Raw genomic sequence first — 16725 nt, 5'->3', positions numbered from 1 at the left:
CATCCATCCCACCTGAGGGCTTCATCTGCCACCCTTTTCCCCATAATCTGCTTTGAATCCAGCCTCAGCTGAGCCACTGGTTCTGCTCCTGCTGTGATCAGCAAAGACGTTCAAGTGTCTCATTAACAAACGGAGCTTTAGCGTGGTTTATTTCTAAACATATTGTTATTATTGTAACCCGGGCCAGATGGGGAGGGAGGATTCCTGTTCCTGAATGTGTGCACTGCGTACAACAAAGGGTGGCTGACTTCACTGATAGCTGGGATTTTTCAGCTGTGTTTTTGAAGTCTGAGCCTCGTCCTACGTAAGGATGTGAGTTTTCCCCATTTACAGAGAGGATAGCTGTATGTCCATAGCAGAAGAAATTAAAACTAGAAGTTGATTTGTATGATGCAGAGTAGAATGACTTTAATGAGCAATAAACATTCACAGAAAAGCACTGTAGAATAGCAAGAATATGCATCAGAGTGCAGGCAATTCCTTCCATAATTTTCTTTGGTTGAACAATGAAGTGACATAAGAACATAAGTTGATTGTTTTAGCCTGCCCGTTATACACACAGATGGAAAAAAACCCAAAAGACCATGAGTAGAGGGTGAAGAAATTAAGGATGTGCTGTGTGCTCCCAGCTCCACTGCAGTCGGGTGGCGGTGATCAGGATTTCACAACATGTCCTTTGGGACCACTGCTGTGGATCAAGGTTGTATCTCTCAGTGCCCGGTTATTCCTTAGTCGAGGGGATATTTCTGTGGGATTTAGCAGGGCCCGCAGCTGCCACGGCTGTACCGGTTGTACCAGTAGGAGTGAGGGCTGCAGTAGCCATAGCCATAGGGTCTGCCGTAGCCATACAGGCCCCTGTAACCCAGGGAGGAGCCCCCACAGCCATACAGGCCCCCATAGCCCAGGGACCCATAGCCCCCATAGCCATACAGACCCCCATAGCCCAGGGACCCATAGCCCCCATAGCCATACAGACCTCCATAGCCCAGGGACCCATAGCCCCCATAGCCATACAGACCCCCATAGCCCAGGGACCCAGAGCCCCCATAGCCCCCAACAACGGGAGCTCCAGAGGATCCCACGACTGAATCCTGGGGGAAGGAGCTGAGGATGGGCCCGGGGAAGGTGACGACGACTGGGGGTGGCTGGATCACGGTCGTGGAGTCGGGGCACTGACGGACACACGGCTCATTCCCACTGTCAGCCAGGGGCTGGGGGCGGTAAACGCCGGAGGCAGAGGTGGAGCACAGGTCGTAGCAGGACATCTTGCAGGGATGGAGGTAAGCTGCAATGCACACTGAGGAGTAAAGTAAGGAGAAGGCAGCGACTTTAAAATTCAACTGCTTACAATAAAATACTGAGTCAAGTACAGGATTTTGAGTAAAAACACTGATTTCCCATTTTGCAATCATAACCCTCTTTTTTCAAAAAGCAGATTCTCGAAATTTTTCTAAAAGGCACCTACACAATACAAAAACGTATGGGAAATGTTACGTCTAGCTCTGAAGGTGTTGTCCCTCACGAGCAGCCTTCAGAGAACTTAGATATATTTCTACACATTAAACTGAAAACTGAGAAGCAAAAGCAGAGAGAACAAAGTGACTTTGTCTAAGGTCATTTGATGAGTCAGTAGGAAATCTTGGATTTGTGTTCAGCAGGTTTACATGAGATGTAGTTTATATATAACTTAATTACAGTAGCTTCTTCTTCCCACTCGTCCCAATTTTGCTGAGGGTTGTAGGAACAACCGATTATAGGATTGTTACTCCCCAGATTGCTCAGAAAGGCATTTGACAAGAAAATAAAGGAGAGATGGCAGCATTATTATCCTAATTCCTACCTATGCAGCTACTATATGGGTACAGGCTGGATAATTTCAATATATATAGTCTTTTAGTCCCTAATGTCTTTCAAAAAACTCATTTAAAATTGCTATTCGCAGGGTAAACCAGGACTTGGGTAAACCCAACAATTCAACCTCTCTTTTGCCCTCAAAACTTAGTTATTTTCTCTAAGGGTGATTTTACTCTTCTCCACTCACTATGTTCTGCAAGTCTTTAGCAAGGTTCTGTGGGAGATTATGAAAGTAAGGAAGTAAAGGACAGCCAGAAGATTTGCTATAAGAGGAAAACACACGTGACGTTCTCATACGCATCATTGGTTCATCTCAGGGTGCGTGATTGGCTGCAGCGGTAATGCCCTTATCAAACATCGAACCTCATACGCAAACTTTGGAATAGGATAAATGCATTAAAGTAAGAATCAGAGAACATCTTAAGTTGGAAGGACTCATAAGGATCGTGGAGTCCGACTCCCTGCTCCTTGCAGGACTACCTAACACGAAATGAGATGACAAGGAGAGTCGTCCAGTCACTTCAGGGTCCAGTGTTCCTGGACACTGAGGACTCCACAGGGTCCCACACACCAAACAGATGTATCTGCTACCCCAGAGCCAGCATTAGAATCTCTGTCCCAAGGCAACGCAGATCCACTCAACAATATGGCTGTTGGACATCAACTGAAGCTGAAACCAGGAATAAAAAGATACGTTGATAGCAGTAGAGAAGAATCGGACTTACCCAAGTCGCCAAGAAGTCAAGAGAAGTGTTTGGAAGAGCTGTGACGGAGAAGAGCTTTTATACCGGAGCAGGTGGACGTACAAGATGAACATCGGTTGCGTGCCCCAATTTCAAACATGCGTAACTTGTCAAGATGATGAAATTGCTGCGTTCGTTATGGGAGTTTATGAGTCCTGTCAAATTGGTTTGTAATAAGGACCTAAACATTACTTGAGATGATAGAGAATTGTTTCATTTTGTGACAACTTGGAAAAGATTAATACCTGGCATTATTCCAGTCACTTCCTTGAAATGACAACAGAAATTATTAAGACAGCTTCTCTTGTATTAATTGAATACCTGAAGAATGTCTCATGGGTTTATCAGAATTACAAACCGCTGTCACGGACAGGATTTTTGTTTAAGTACGTATAATTCACATTAGAACCCGTCAGGACAGAAGTTAAAGACCGTAAATGTGAATTGCAGGAAGGTTGGAGGTGGTTTCTGCATGTTTATCTTCCCCACCTACAGCTGGGGGACACAGCACCCTTGGGAGTCAATGATGTTTCCCAGTAGTGTTTGACACTGGCTCTACTGGGGACAATTCTGCTCAGAAGAGCTGCAGCAACTCCAGTGACCTGCAAATGTGTGCTTTGGTCTCTAAACAGGGCTTGTGTGGAAATTGAAATTTAACCTTGAGCAGGAAAAAATGGTGAAATTTTTCATTATGGAGTGCTGGGAATTCTTTTCATGCAGAAATGAGCTGAATCAGTTTCTCCATCCATCAATCATTCCACGAGTTGTATTCTCTTACAAAAATGTGTAGGGCTAAGTCTCCAGAATTTCACATAGGAGATGGAGATGAAGCCTTTATCTTCCTGAGGCTTGTTTTTATTTTTATATTTTTTTTAAGAGATGAACAAGAAATGAGTTTACAAAGTTAACAAAAGCTCCAAGAGGATTGGACATCCCAAAGAGACTTTTTCCAGGTATTGTTGGTTGGATGTTGTCAGTACAAAAATGGTACTCGAGAAGATTTAATAAGCCTGAGGAAACCTGAGCTTTTTCAGTACAAATGGATCTTCTGGTGGAAAAAAAAAAAAAAAAAAAAAAAAAAAAATTGAAATGTGACAGAAGTGCTTTGAATTGCTGACTTTGATTCTCAGGAATTCATGACCTCCTGTAACACACTGTTGTTGCTGCAAGCCATAAGTCCAGAACAGGGCTGAGCTGGCAGTTTCTGAGAACAGGGAACAATTACGAACTTGGAACACAACACGCAAAACAAAGGCCGGTTCTTCCCTTGTTTACAGATGTGTTATTTTAATACCGCAGACTCTGTGCCGTAGACGAGCTCTAAACTTTAAATCGGGTTTCTCAGCCTTTGAGGTGGTTACAAGATTTTTGGACTCATATTTTCAAGCTTCCAGGGAACAAGTCTTTTCAAATGCCTCAAACCATCCACTAATGGTTTGAGAACGCATTCTTACAATTAGATGAAAGGCATGTACCTGGATTTGGGTGCCTAACAATTATGGAATGACATCACATTAAAATATGTAAGTCAAGGTATTTGTGTCCTTGGTGTAATCAGATCATGGCTGAATACTCTGGATTTGTGCATCTTCGGGTTTTTTCGATGTAGAAGAATAGAATGAAATATCAATTTTTAAATAAAATGCAGCATTTCATAAGCTGTATAATTAGTTTGTGTCTATAGACTTTTCAATTGCACGTCACAGAAACAGAGGATTTAATTGCTGCTGCAATTCTATCAAAGATCAGCCTTTATACGTGTTATCAATTTCTCTGTCTCTACTGTGCTGTATCTCTAGAGCTTTAGCAAGTGGACACCAGTCATGTTTTATCTCATTTCATTTCTCGGTAGTCTTCAATATTGCCTGATCTGAAGATGAACTGAAAATCGATTTCCGAAGGCTTTGTATCAGGAGATGGAAAACTGGTAAATGTGGGTGACAAAAGTTTCGCATAGAAAGTGCCCGGCAGTTTTGCAAACCGAAAAGATAAGTATTAGTTCACCTCTAGACTTCAACCTGGGTTGAAATACAGTGAGAGAGACCTGTTAGAAAAACTGGAGTAGTTTAAGGGTGTTCTACCTCTGTCTTCCGCTTAGAATGGTCCAAAGGACTTGCCAGTGTTTGAGAAAAGGACAGGGAGAGTAACAGCACAACAAAGAAAGCAAGAGGTAGTTCCCCAAGTCCCTTGTTCACTCGATGAGGCCAGCATTGCGTTTGGGAGCAAAAGCCAAACAATAGGAAACGATTTAAGGACCACAGGATGTTTTCTGGGGCTGCCTTTGGGTGCAGTATTGGTCTCACGTTAAGTAGCTGAGAGTGGAAATGCCAAAGCCAAAAATGACGACCCCAGAAGTTGCTCTCGTAAAGACCATTTTACCTCCAGATATCATCCAGCCTACACTGAATGGAAAAAATCTGGGCAGATCAGGTGACCGTGTCGTGTGCAGCCGGGTTTTGCCATTACTAATGGAGATGCTGAGGAAGAGCGTTAGTATAATTCTTGTTGTAAGCCAAGGATGTGAATGGAATGATAAGAGGCATGAATATGACCTGTAGCCCATTTGAGATGAAAGAGGCTTTGTGATGAAATGCGCCTCCGATATTTCACGAGACTCTGAACCAACGAACAAATAGTCAGCAAAACTTTAAGGACCTACGTGTCATATTAGTTTTGGGTTTGCCCCAATTATGCACATGCACAAATTGCATCTTAGGTGATCCCCGTGATCTAGGGAACTGTATAAAAGCTCTCCCAACTCAGAGCTCTTCATTCGACCTTCCTCGCTTTATTCATCTCTGTGAAAAGGGTAAGTCCCATTCTAGGTGATCTCTTTCCTAAAATTCAGGTATCTCTTTTCTGTCAGTTCTAATTCATGTTAGAGTAATCCGTAAATATTCTAAGTTTCTTAATAACATTGAATTATTTCACAATGATTTATTTTTTTTTTTAGTGTGGGACATCCATGTATTTAGGTTTAAAATGGGAAAACTACGTTTTCCAAAATGTATTGTTTCTCGTTAGTACAAATTCGAGCTATCAAAGCAGCTTCCAGAACATTAGCAGAAGGCTTGTTCAGTCACTAGGAATTTTTAAAGGATTTTCTACGTAAGTTTTTCTATATGTCTATGTATATGTATGTATTTGTTGAGGGGACAAACTTGACCAGAAAAAATATAGAATTATTGTCTAAAGTATTGGAAAACAGATGGAACAAACAAATCCTAACCTATCTTTTACACTGTCCTTGCTTTGAGTAGAGAGTTGAGCTAGATAACCCCCAGAAGTCTCTCCTAATCTCGTATTTTATTGGTTCTAGTGGGGAAAAAATATTGTTCACAGGTAGTATTCCTAGTCCTTGCATGGGCTTTCTTTTAGATTGGATCAGATCCCATGGTGAAAAACTTTCTGAATGGCTCAGATCCCAACGTATTTATCTGCAGTAGAAACCTAGCCCTAATTACCTGAGTGTACAAGTTTCCCATCTGGAAAGTCAGACAAATAATCTTTTTACTCACCCTGTGACTTTCAAGCTACTTTGCAAGCACTTCAGGACAGGGAATGCCTTATTTAATCCGTGTTTATAGCAGGTTCAGCATACTGGCAGCATGATTTAAGCTATTGCTTCTGGATTCGTGTTAAAAGTCAATATGCCAGAGTTGTTTTTCAGTGCTGATTTACAAGAGTGAGAGATGTTTCATGAAAAATACTGAAGGGGTGGAAGGACAATCAAGATCTGAAAGATAAAGCCACTATTCTAGTTCACGTGTCCAGTTTTCAAATTCCTTTTCCCATTTTATTTGGTCTTTACTCCTCAGTGTGCATTGCAGCTTACCTCCATCCCTGCAAGATGTCCTGCTACGACCTGTGCTCCACCTCTGCCTCCGGCGTTTACCGCCCCCAGCCCCTGGCTGACAGCTGCAACGAGCCGTGTGTCCGTCAGTGCCCCGACTCCACGACCGTGATCCAGCCACCCCCAGTCGTCGTCACCTTCCCCGGGCCCATCCTCAGCTCCTTCCCCCAGGATTCAGTCGTGGGATCCTCTGGAGCTCCCGTTGTTAGGGGTTATGGGGGCTCCTTTGGCTATGGGGGCTCTGGGTCCCTGGGCTATGGGGGTCTGTATGGCTATGGGGGCTCTGGGTCCCTGGGCTATGGGGGTCTGTATGGCTATGGGGGCTATGGGTCCCTGGGCTATGGGGGTCTGTATGGCTGTGGGGGCTATGGGTCCCTGGGCTATGGGGGCCTGTATGGCTGTGGGGGCTCCTCCCTGGGTTACAGGGGCCTGTATGGCTACGGCAGACCCTATGGCTATGGCTACTGCAGCCCTCACTCCTACTGGTACAACCGGTACAGCCGTGGCAACTGCGGGCCCTGCTAAACACAACAGGAAAAGCCACTGAATAATGTACAGGTGAAAAACAAAATGCAGATTCACCAGAGAGTGGATGAGTGACAGCTTTGTGAAAGCACTCACAGATCCTGTTCAGTGCAGTGCCTTCTGCGTGCCCCACACCTCTCCTTTTTTTTTTTTTTTTTTTTTCCTTTGAATTCTTTCCTGACATCTTAATGGCTTCAACTCCTTGTTATCTTCTACGTTATCATACTTGTGACTGAATGCAGTGAGACATTTAACAGCGACTTTCAAAATTCATTCCCCTCTGACAATTTGGATATATATATTGTTGATACTGCGATATATTTTTGCCGTTTTCCTTCTAATTAAAATTCTGTCGCATCATTTAAAATAAGAGTGTTGCGGTTTTGTGCTCTCATCCGTTCTGAATTTGCCAACTTTTCTGGATAAAGTTGCCTGTTTTATACACCTGGCTGCAATAATATTGTGCAAACCCTGCGCACATAGTGAAAGCCTCCACGAGGAGCCCTTGCTAGGCCTGTTTCACCACTCAGTTGCAACAACATGGTCACAACATGCTGGCCTTCTCTACACTTTACCTTATTAAACTCCCTACTCATATGTTACCGAGATAATTCTTTGAACAACAAGGGGCTGTTCACACTCTGGAAGTTAAGCTCTTGCTTATTCCACCGCAGACCTCTAATCCAATGTCATACAAGTAATTAGACCTCCACAGATCTTAATGGAAGATTGGTGACTGATATTAAATGAATTTCAGATTCTGTGTTTGTCTCTAGCACAGACCAGCATGGATCCGTGTCACTCTCCAAAATTCTGCCTGTGTGCAGATGACACTTCAAAACCACAATAAGGACCATGTGCCTAATTTCACACTACATCGAGTTCCGGGATTTGGGTCTTCTTTGGCTGTGTTTCGGTTCTGTATATATTAAATATAAATAGAATTTGTGTAAATATTCTATAGGTAGCCGAAAACTGAAGTACTGCACGATACATGATACATTCTTTGAGCTTATCAGTAAATCACGTAGCCATCTCCTGATTCAAGCAGATGCTTATCTCACAAGATTAGTTTTCTTTATGTGGTTCAGCTGCCAAAAGACCTTAGGCTACATATTTTACTGCAGTAAGAAGTATGGCTACGCGTAATGTAACAGCGTTCAGAGAACATCTGACCAGAAACTGAAGGCAGAATATGAAGAAAGACAAGAATATGAAGAAAGACATGCTGCACATGCTCAGCTCCACTCTCTGTAACTGGACAGTGCGGACTTTTCAGCACTCATTACCTAAAAAAGTCATCTATAAATCTATAAATCTGCCTTCTTTTTTTTTTTTTTTTTTTAATTTTATTTAATTGTCTCTGGTAAATTGAGTAGCTCTTCCAGCAAGACCCACATCTCCACAGTGGTATCTACTATAAAAACAACAGCCAGAAGGGATGTTCTACTCACTGCCAGGACCTGAAAATCTGTAGGAAAATCTGCTGTGGTAAAAACTACCATAACACAAGCTCCCATTAAAAAAAAAAAAAAAAAAGAGCCCTTAAGTGTGGGTGGTAACAGAGATCCCGCTACACGGTCCTGAAGGAAGGAACTAAGCGTCTGGACTGGCAAGGTTGTGACAGTGGATGGTGGCTGAACCACTGCCCTCAGGTCAAGGCAGTCAGCTCCTCGCAGCTATTGGTGCCAGCGCTGGACGCTAATTGGCCAACTGAAAACATGACGAAGCATAAGCAAAACACAGCACGAATTCCCCCTGGAACAGGAAGAAAACCTTAGATGTCACGGAAATGGGAAAGAAACAGCGGTCTGGATCTTCTGTGACACTAATTTAGTTCCAGATCCATCCCACCTAATTGGAGTTACCTCACTAAGACCAACCCGCTGCTCTGGCTGTAATTCCTCAAAGTTGTATAAGCCCTGTAAGAAAAATGATTTTTTTTTTTTTTTTTTTTTTTAAAGTGATGGTTGATCATTGCTTAGTGGAAACACGGGAATATAGAAAGTCACACTCTTCCTCAGACAAACGGTTGATCTTATGTTGTCTCTGATAAAAGTCAGTTCCATGTGGTCTGAAGTTTAGTGTAAAAATCCTGATACTGTGCATTAATGGATGAACTGTCCAAAGGATCACCCGATTCCTTACACCCTGGAGGCCCTTTTTGCTGTGAGCAAGGAATCTTTGCTTAGATCCCTTTCAAGCTTTGGCTTGCTTCCGTACAAAGTAATTTGAAACAGCAGCTGGAATACCAAGTAATTAACTATTAAGAGAACATATCCTTTGTTAAACATGGCTGCGACCATCCGTGACTCCTCCACCTTTGTGGTGCAGGAGTGCAGAGCAGTTTGTAGGACTAATCTGGGGGTTTGGTATCTGTTTAGCAGATTATAATTAAGATTTGAACTAGTGGAGAGCTGATAGCTCCTATAAAATACATTGTGGAAAACAATCTTAAAACCTGCATATAACATTGCCTCCTCATAAGTGACGGAAGAGGACTAATTTAAATTTACAAAAAAAAAAAAAAAAAAGAATAGTCTGATATGGAGAAAATCGCTGGCTCTGGGAAGAAGTAGGCAAGAGAAGTAAATACAAGGCAGTTTTGAGGTGGGACTCTTGATACATTTCCTCAAACGGCCTGAAGAACCTGAGACTCTCATTAACACCAGCCCACATTTATCACACACGGTTCACCTCAAAATGATGAAACAGTTTTGCTCAATATTTATGTTTATTAGTTGATTCAAATTCTAACACGGTATGAAATGCAAATTACAGAACAAATATTTCTTTCATCTTAGCACTTAATTGGCAAGATTCATTCCTGGTAACATTCCATTAAATACATTAGAATGACAGGAGGAATTACGTTGGCTTCATTTATTTACCTCTTCTTTTATTGGGTGACATAATGATGGTGGCTCAAATGTTAATCATAATTGCCATCTGCTTTCATATGCAGGTTTTCTTTCCATTCTTCCTTAGCCTTGCTAGATAAAGTACAATTGATATAAAACATGGTGGCTTTCTTGTGCAATCAGCAACCCATATATGAAGTTGGAATTTAAGATTGGGACAGGAGCGTCCTGCGCTTTTCACGGGAAAAATCAATTTGCATGGTTGCTTCAGGTTTTAGAGGTAAATTGATTGATCACAATGAAGGTAAAGAGTTTCTTAACCAGGTGACAGGCAGCTTGGTAAATATATTTCTTTTAGGAAGCTAAGCATGGGTTTAAAACACAGAAGAAAGGTAAACTACTCACTCACAGAAGAAAGGTAAACTAGGTAAGTCCTAGGAAAAGCTTTCAAAACCTGAGGACAGAGGCAGATGTTGCAGATCTTCCTGCTACAGACACCGAAGGGGATGTGAATTAATGCAACATCAACACTGAAGGAGCTTATACAGAGTCTTAAATAAATGAAAACCTAGATTATAAAATAAAATCAACCGCAGTCCTAAGGCTGGTAAAAGAAACAGGAACAGCTCTCTTGACCAGTACAATTTAATAAATATATTTCAAAATGTTGGGCGGCTTGAATCCAACCACATACTTATATTAAAATAATGACACACCACTTAATGCCTAAACTACTAAGGAGGGTTTGGGAAGTGCTTAAAAACGCAGACACAAAAATATTTGTACAACCTTAGTGGGTATTATTGCTCTTGTGATCCCCTAGGGCCATCTCAAAATCTGGAAAAAAGAACCTCATAATTTAATTTCTGGTAGAAATATTGCAGCATTTATTATTTGATGAACAACAGATCCATAGGCAAATGAGGATTGCTGGGGCTGGACCAGGCAGTGTTTATTACACAGAATTTTAGAATATGGGTGGGACACATCTCATTAAACCTTCCCTGTTTAAAAGCTGGGTGTTTCAGCTGGGCTTGTTGTCCATCTCCATAGTCAACGAAAGCAAAATTGTTATGTTTTGAGGGTGATACCAATTCTGGTAAGGTAAGCGTTTGAGATGGGATGAATTGTCTTGCAGAAATTCTTTGTCCCTCCCCACTAAGTATTGGGGAAACCTGAGTAATTTCAAGTGACAAGTCACTTGAAATCTTGGCATCAAAACTGGGCTCTGCAACAATATGCAGAGTGTGTCCTGATAGTCACGAAAGAAAGAAGAAGGGGAAAAAAAAAAAAGTCCGTGGTTGCGATAACTATTCCGCAGATAATTCCATTGATTTTCCTGCCACTTAGCCAGCAAATCTGAGAGGGGAGCACTCAAAAATTGTCTCTGTAAGATTGTCCAGCAAAAACTTTCTTCAATTCCTGTCTAAAGAGAAGGGGTAGATCTAAGGGCAAACTACACTCGATCATATGAACGAAAAGAAAGAGAAGGTATAGACCGAATGGATGATGTGGTGGACAGAAACGTATCATTCCACAAGGAAACTGAGAAATTTGCACCCGCTTCACCACTTTCTTGTGTTGTGTCCTCCTTTGGAGCTGTGCGATGTCAATACAGAGCAGCTATTAATCTGTTTGCATTCGCAGCCATCCTACATTGCTGGACCTGTGAGATAATCTCTGTGTGTGCCTTCGCAGATTCCAGGTGAAAAATAAGGAAAAAAAAAAAAAAAATACAGATAGTCCCTTCAGAGAAAACTTTAGACTTCGGTTTAAACACCATTTCAGGTGCTAAAATACTGTGGGTTTTGCTGGTCTTGCCAGGCAGCAATAAAAAAATCAGAATTTCTAAATCAAAGAGTCTATAATTACCACAGGTACAGGACCTCTCTCATGTTTTGTGGCTGTGGGTGGGAAAAGGATCAGAAGGCGCCTTTCACCTCACTGAACATATCATTGCAAAACGCGTGAGCAGATTAGATTACAGCCTCGATTTAAAGCACTTAAATACGAAGATGTATACGACAGCAGGTTATAGCTCTGATTAAAATCATTAAGGGAAGTTAATGAAGGAAGTGCTAAATAAATAGAACCAGTTTAATTCCTCCTGCAATGCCAGCGAGCAGGGCGGAATGATACCAGCAACGAAGCTGGACAATTAGGCTTCAAGATGAAAGAGAACCGGGAGCTGGAATGTGCATATCGTGCTGTTCAGAGATTTAGGATGATTTTGCAAACAACAAGCGAAAAGAGTTTCATCACTTTGGGAAGTTATACGTGCTTCAAATTTGGGCCGGTTGGTGATTATGATTTCATGTGTACCGCGTGTCTCAGACTCCCCCCAGGCAATTCGAAGCACCGTATAAAAGGAGCAGGGACGCAGATTTATTCCATCTTCCTCTCCAGCGTACTCTCCTCTACATCAGGTAAGTCTGATGCCGTTTCATTTCTTTTCTTCCCAAATGCCAGAATGCCTTTGCACTAGAGCTTAGAATACTGTTCAATACTTTTACATTAGAGTTTTTAGGACTATTTTTTGATTCTCTTTCTTTTTCTCTCTTTTTAATTTTTTATTTTTTTATATATATATATATATATATAATTTTTTTTTTAGTATGTTTTCAAGTTCTGTAGGCTTCACAAGTCAAGACCAGGGTTGGAAGCATTTATATCACTGTAATTCATATTTGGCATTCTCGTCCTGTTAGCAGATTGAAATTGTAAATTGGCATAATTTTTAAAATGCAGGATTCTCCTGTACAATTTGTTAATGACTGAATCAGAGAGCTGAAGAAAGAGCATTATCTACATGGGGATTTTATTGCAAAATAATCCTCGCTTGTATTTAGTCTTTGTGAATAGGAAAAAAACTAAAACCTGCCTATTTTAAACCCTGTTATTTTCACCAAAGACGATAATAATGGAAGTAGACTGGTGATCTGATCCACTGTGTGTATCATATGTCCATTTGTAAATCCAGATCCAGATTAGCTGTTCGGATACGCCGAGTTCAGTGATTTGATTCTCTGCATTTCAGGACTACTTTGTGAACAAAATATTTCCTCTCTTTATGGGAAAAAGTGCTCGACCACAAGTTTTTGTGACAAGACATTTAACTGAAATAGTAGTTTGCAAACTGTGTTTTTATCTGATTAAGGAAATCGTCCCCTTGCATTTCACAAACTTGCTCCCCACTGTGTATGATGTTACACTATGTCAAGGAATATTTGGAGAGAAATATTTTATAGGGTCTATTTACTTATTACATCAAGTATATGAATCTGTCCTCAGGCTCGAGTGATTTGGGGATTTTACCAGAGGGATTAAAGAGATTAAGAGAACATAGGAGTAAAAGGGAACAACTGGAAGTAGATTACCCCAAAGAGCTTGAACAGAAACAAGGACCAGGAAAGGAGGAAATGTGTGGTTAAAGCAGTGCTGGGTTCTTGACGCCACCTCATCTCTCCCAAGACAAAACCTCCTTCTGTCCATTCAAGTGTAATGAGGAGGTCAACTCTGGCGTAGCTCCTGCAGCTCCTGCAATTCAACCCACATTCACCAGGGAGGAGCTTTGGTGTTTAGTAAAAAAAAAAAAAAAAAGTGCTGCTGACACTCTGTTCCTCTGGGAGGGAACGTGATTTTTTTTATTTTTTTTTTTTAAAAAAAAAAAAAAAAAGGCAGCAATTTCAGAAGGCTTGGAAGATCAGAGCAATGCTGATTGACAGGAAAGTTTGCGAACAGCATCACCGATTTTGTTTATGCATCTGATGATCATTTTGCCCGTTCCCCAACAACCCAGCACCAAACCTTGACCTGTTGTTCCGGCAGACCTTGTGCTCTGTTTTCACACAGCTCTGTGCTCTGTGTTTCAGGATCACCTTCATCCCTGCAAAGAAATGTCTTGCTACGACCTGTGCCCCACTACCAACGGCATCGCCTGCCCCCAGCCCCTCGCTAACAGCTGCAATGAGCCCTGTGTCCGGCAGTGCCCCGACTCGACGGCCCTGATCCAGCCGCCCCCCGTCGTCGTCACCTTCCCCGGCCCCATCCTCAGCTCCTTCCCCCAGCAAGCCGTGGTGGGCTCGTCTGGAGCCCCCGCCTTTGGGGGCAACTTGGGGCTGGGGGGCCTCTACGGCTCCGGGAGCCTCTATGGTTATGGGGGCTCTCTGGGATATGGGGCCCAGTATGGATATGGGGGCTCAGCCCTGTCCACACTTGGCAGCGGGTACTGCACCCCGTACTCCTCCCGCCGCTACAGCCGGTTCCTCCGGAGCAGCTGTGGGCCCTGCTAAAGGCAGCGGAGGTCTCAGCAGAGCCACACGTGAAGGCCCATATGCAGAGCAACGAGGACGTGGGTTCCGCATTCCTGCAGCCCTGCAATGGAGCTACTGCCACTTGCATTTCTGATCTTTTATCTACTTGTTGTTTACCCTTCAGTTTCTAAGTTTGTTGTTTGCTATTGTTGCCTGTTCCGGCTTTCCCTTTTTTTTTTTTAACCATCGTGGGGCAGCGTATTCCATATGGACATCACTCATAGTAACACGTAACTTCAGCAGCAGTCGCACAGCTGACAGAAGAAAAGCAGCTGAGGACAGCAATACCTTTGAGCGGGACTTTTGTTGTACATTCTCTGAAATTGTCTGGAAGCAGATTTTTTCGTATTCTGTGATATCTCGCTTTGCAAACATAAGCATTTCTTGCTCATTAAAATTTTATTGCATCACACAGCAGCCTTCTGGTTTCCCGCCCTCCATCCACAGCCTGCCCTGGGTGATACCTTCCCACGGACAGAACCAAGCTGCTAACTGAGCAGTAGCACTGTAAACCATTTGAACACAGATTTAATTTACACGGTGCCGCAAATGCTTCCGTAATGACACTCCCGAGTAGCAGCTTTCCATCCTTTGATGATACGAAAAGTTTAAAATAACATAGTACCTCAACTCCTGTTATTTAAACATGATTTCAGGGGGACCTTTCCATCAGCATCCTAACAGAAAATTGTGGGTTTCCATGTTAGGCTCAGGATGACCACAAACGCCACCAAAGTAGTGTCCAACAGAGTACTATTCAAATGTAAATTTGAAACTACAGATTGACAGATAAAACGCTCAATCTGCAGCTTTTGCATTGTTCAGTGGTACTTAAACTCCAGACAGCATCAGCAGATGATACTTACTCCTTCTTGCAGTCATCAGCCTTCCCAGTAAGAAGGAGGAACAATCCCTGTTCCCTCTAAGAAATAACTGTAGTACAGCACCAGGAGCCACAGAGACTCAGTGTTTCTGGTAATATAGACAATTCAAGTTGCAATGAAACTGCAAATGAGGCACGTTCGGTGCTGCGCAAACAAAGAATAAAGCCAATCCCTGACCTCAAGTGCTTTCAGAGAAAATAGACAAGACAAACCAAGCATGAACATCATTGCTCTTTTCCCGTTTTGCAGATAAACATCTTTTATACAGAGATAAAAGGCCAGGTTTTCCATACTGATAAAAACATTAGCAAATATTTCCCCCAGGTGACAAAGGAATCACTTGGCAAAGCCCAGGACTCAATTCCTCTCTCCAATATCCCCACCTAACAATTGACATACGGTCTGTGGTGCAAGTTTTCCATTTCACCGGTTACCTTCAGGTTTGCTTTTCCCTGTTTCTTTCAGGAAAAGAGGAAAATAGCAGCAGATAAGGAGCACGCCATGGAATATTCTTGTCTGTCTCTTCGCTCTGGTGTCACTGGCATATATTGGAACAGGGAGAACTTCCATGTTAATATTCAGATTTACTCGTAAGCTGGGTCACTACTCTGACTGCTATGTGTAAGTCAATAGTGATGGTGTTTAACATCTAAAATATCCTTCTATTTTTCGGACAGAACTCTGAAAATGACATAATCAGTCAAACCGATAAGTTTTCATGGACTTCTGCTTATTTTATCTGAAAGACTGTTCATGACACAACCAGTGGTGTCCAGGACATAGGAAATTTAACAGATTACAGAATCATGGAATCGAGAAATGCTTTGAGTTGGAAAGAACTTTCACAGGCAGAGACATCTTTCACTAGATCATGTTGCCCGAAGCCCCATCCAACCAGACCTTGAACACTTCCAAAAACCAGTGATCTAAGGATTCGGGACATGGCTTACTATAATTTGTATTTTAACTAAAAGAAGATAATAAGCTAAAAAAAATAAATAAATAAAAATAAATAATTCCTTTCTTCAGGTTTCTCTCATCGAGCATTTTATTTAAAACATCTGAAACATTCAAGTTCAGCTTCTGTGATTGCAAAACTGATACAAGGTAGACTGCAAGTAGTTTGCTAATTGTTCCAGAATCAAACCCTGGAAGGGAGCTGGCATTCAGCAGGGCATATTTCTGGTTCTGTTATGTTGAACCATTGTGCCTGCAGGCTATTTACCAGTGGTGTGAGACTGAACCACATTAAAAAAAAAAAAAAAAAAAAAGACGTTAGGCTCTAGTAGTGACTAAATATTTAGCAAATCCACCTATTTAAATCAAACATAAAAGGCTTAACTCCCACAGGTACCTGTCCTGAACTGTAATTTCGTGCGTGGGGAGGACGTATACTTCAGGCTGTGTTTACAACATCTTTACGAAACAACTTCTGATTGCATCTCCTTTACCAATAGTGTCGCCTTGTACTAGGATATAAACACATGCTCAGGCAAGAGAGAGGAGAGTGTAGTGACCTCTGTAGTTCAAGATGAGACAGTGTGATTTCATTTACTGTTGCTTCTTCTTCTTGGTAATTACTTGTTTCACTGACAGGAGGAACAGGAGTCTGAGCTGCTGGTTCTGTTAACAGCCTGGACTTGTCATGGCTGACCAAGAACCGCGGGAGACCTCGCAGTCAGATGTGGGCGC

General features: G+C 42.2%; 3 protein-coding genes across 4 annotated transcripts; 2 read left to right on the top strand and 1 right to left on the bottom strand.

Moving 5' to 3' along the window:
• Window positions 1-755: 755 nt before the first annotated feature.
• Window positions 756-1265, bottom strand: LOC141971580 (scale keratin-like). 2 transcript variants are annotated; one of them, XM_074929013.1, is made up of 2 exons: window positions 952-1265; window positions 756-834 (listed from the first exon to the last, which is right to left on the bottom strand). In XM_074929013.1, exons 1-2 carry the CDS (start codon window positions 1263-1265, stop codon window positions 756-758), a joined length of 393 nt encoding a protein of 130 aa, XP_074785114.1. The 2 variants fall into 2 exon arrangements, with proteins under 2 accessions (XP_074785114.1, XP_074785113.1); XM_074929012.1 differs by having other exon boundaries at window positions 756-1265.
• A 5182-nt stretch (window positions 1266-6447) lies between these two features.
• Window positions 6448-6975, top strand: LOC141971586 (scale keratin-like). Its single transcript, XM_074929027.1, has one exon. It carries the CDS (start codon window positions 6448-6450, stop codon window positions 6973-6975), a length of 528 nt encoding a protein of 175 aa, XP_074785128.1.
• A 4985-nt stretch (window positions 6976-11960) lies between these two features.
• On the top strand, window positions 11961-14890 carry LOC141971600 (scale keratin-like). The gene is made up of 2 exons (XM_074929051.1): window positions 11961-12262; window positions 13709-14890. Exon 2 carries the CDS (start codon window positions 13733-13735, stop codon window positions 14126-14128), a length of 396 nt encoding a protein of 131 aa, XP_074785152.1. The 5' UTR covers window positions 11961-12262; window positions 13709-13732; the 3' UTR covers window positions 14129-14890.
• Window positions 14891-16725: the final 1835 nt, after the last annotated feature.

This window comes from Athene noctua, chromosome 29 (assembly GCF_965140245.1).
Source record: "Athene noctua chromosome 29, bAthNoc1.hap1.1, whole genome shotgun sequence".
Lineage (NCBI taxonomy): Eukaryota > Metazoa > Chordata > Aves > Strigiformes > Strigidae > Athene > Athene noctua.
Note: the sequence above shows the minus strand (reverse complement) of the source record. Positions and strands in the feature narration are given on the sequence as shown.

Coding starts and splice junctions, on each gene's coding strand:
- LOC141971580 (XM_074929012.1), bottom strand. CDS start 1,265: ATGTCCTGCTACGACCTGTGCTCCACCTCTGCCTCCGGCGTTTACCGC.
- LOC141971586 (XM_074929027.1), top strand. CDS start 6,448: ATGTCCTGCTACGACCTGTGCTCCACCTCTGCCTCCGGCGTTTACCGC.
- LOC141971600 (XM_074929051.1), top strand. CDS start 13,733: ATGTCTTGCTACGACCTGTGCCCCACTACCAACGGCATCGCCTGCCCC.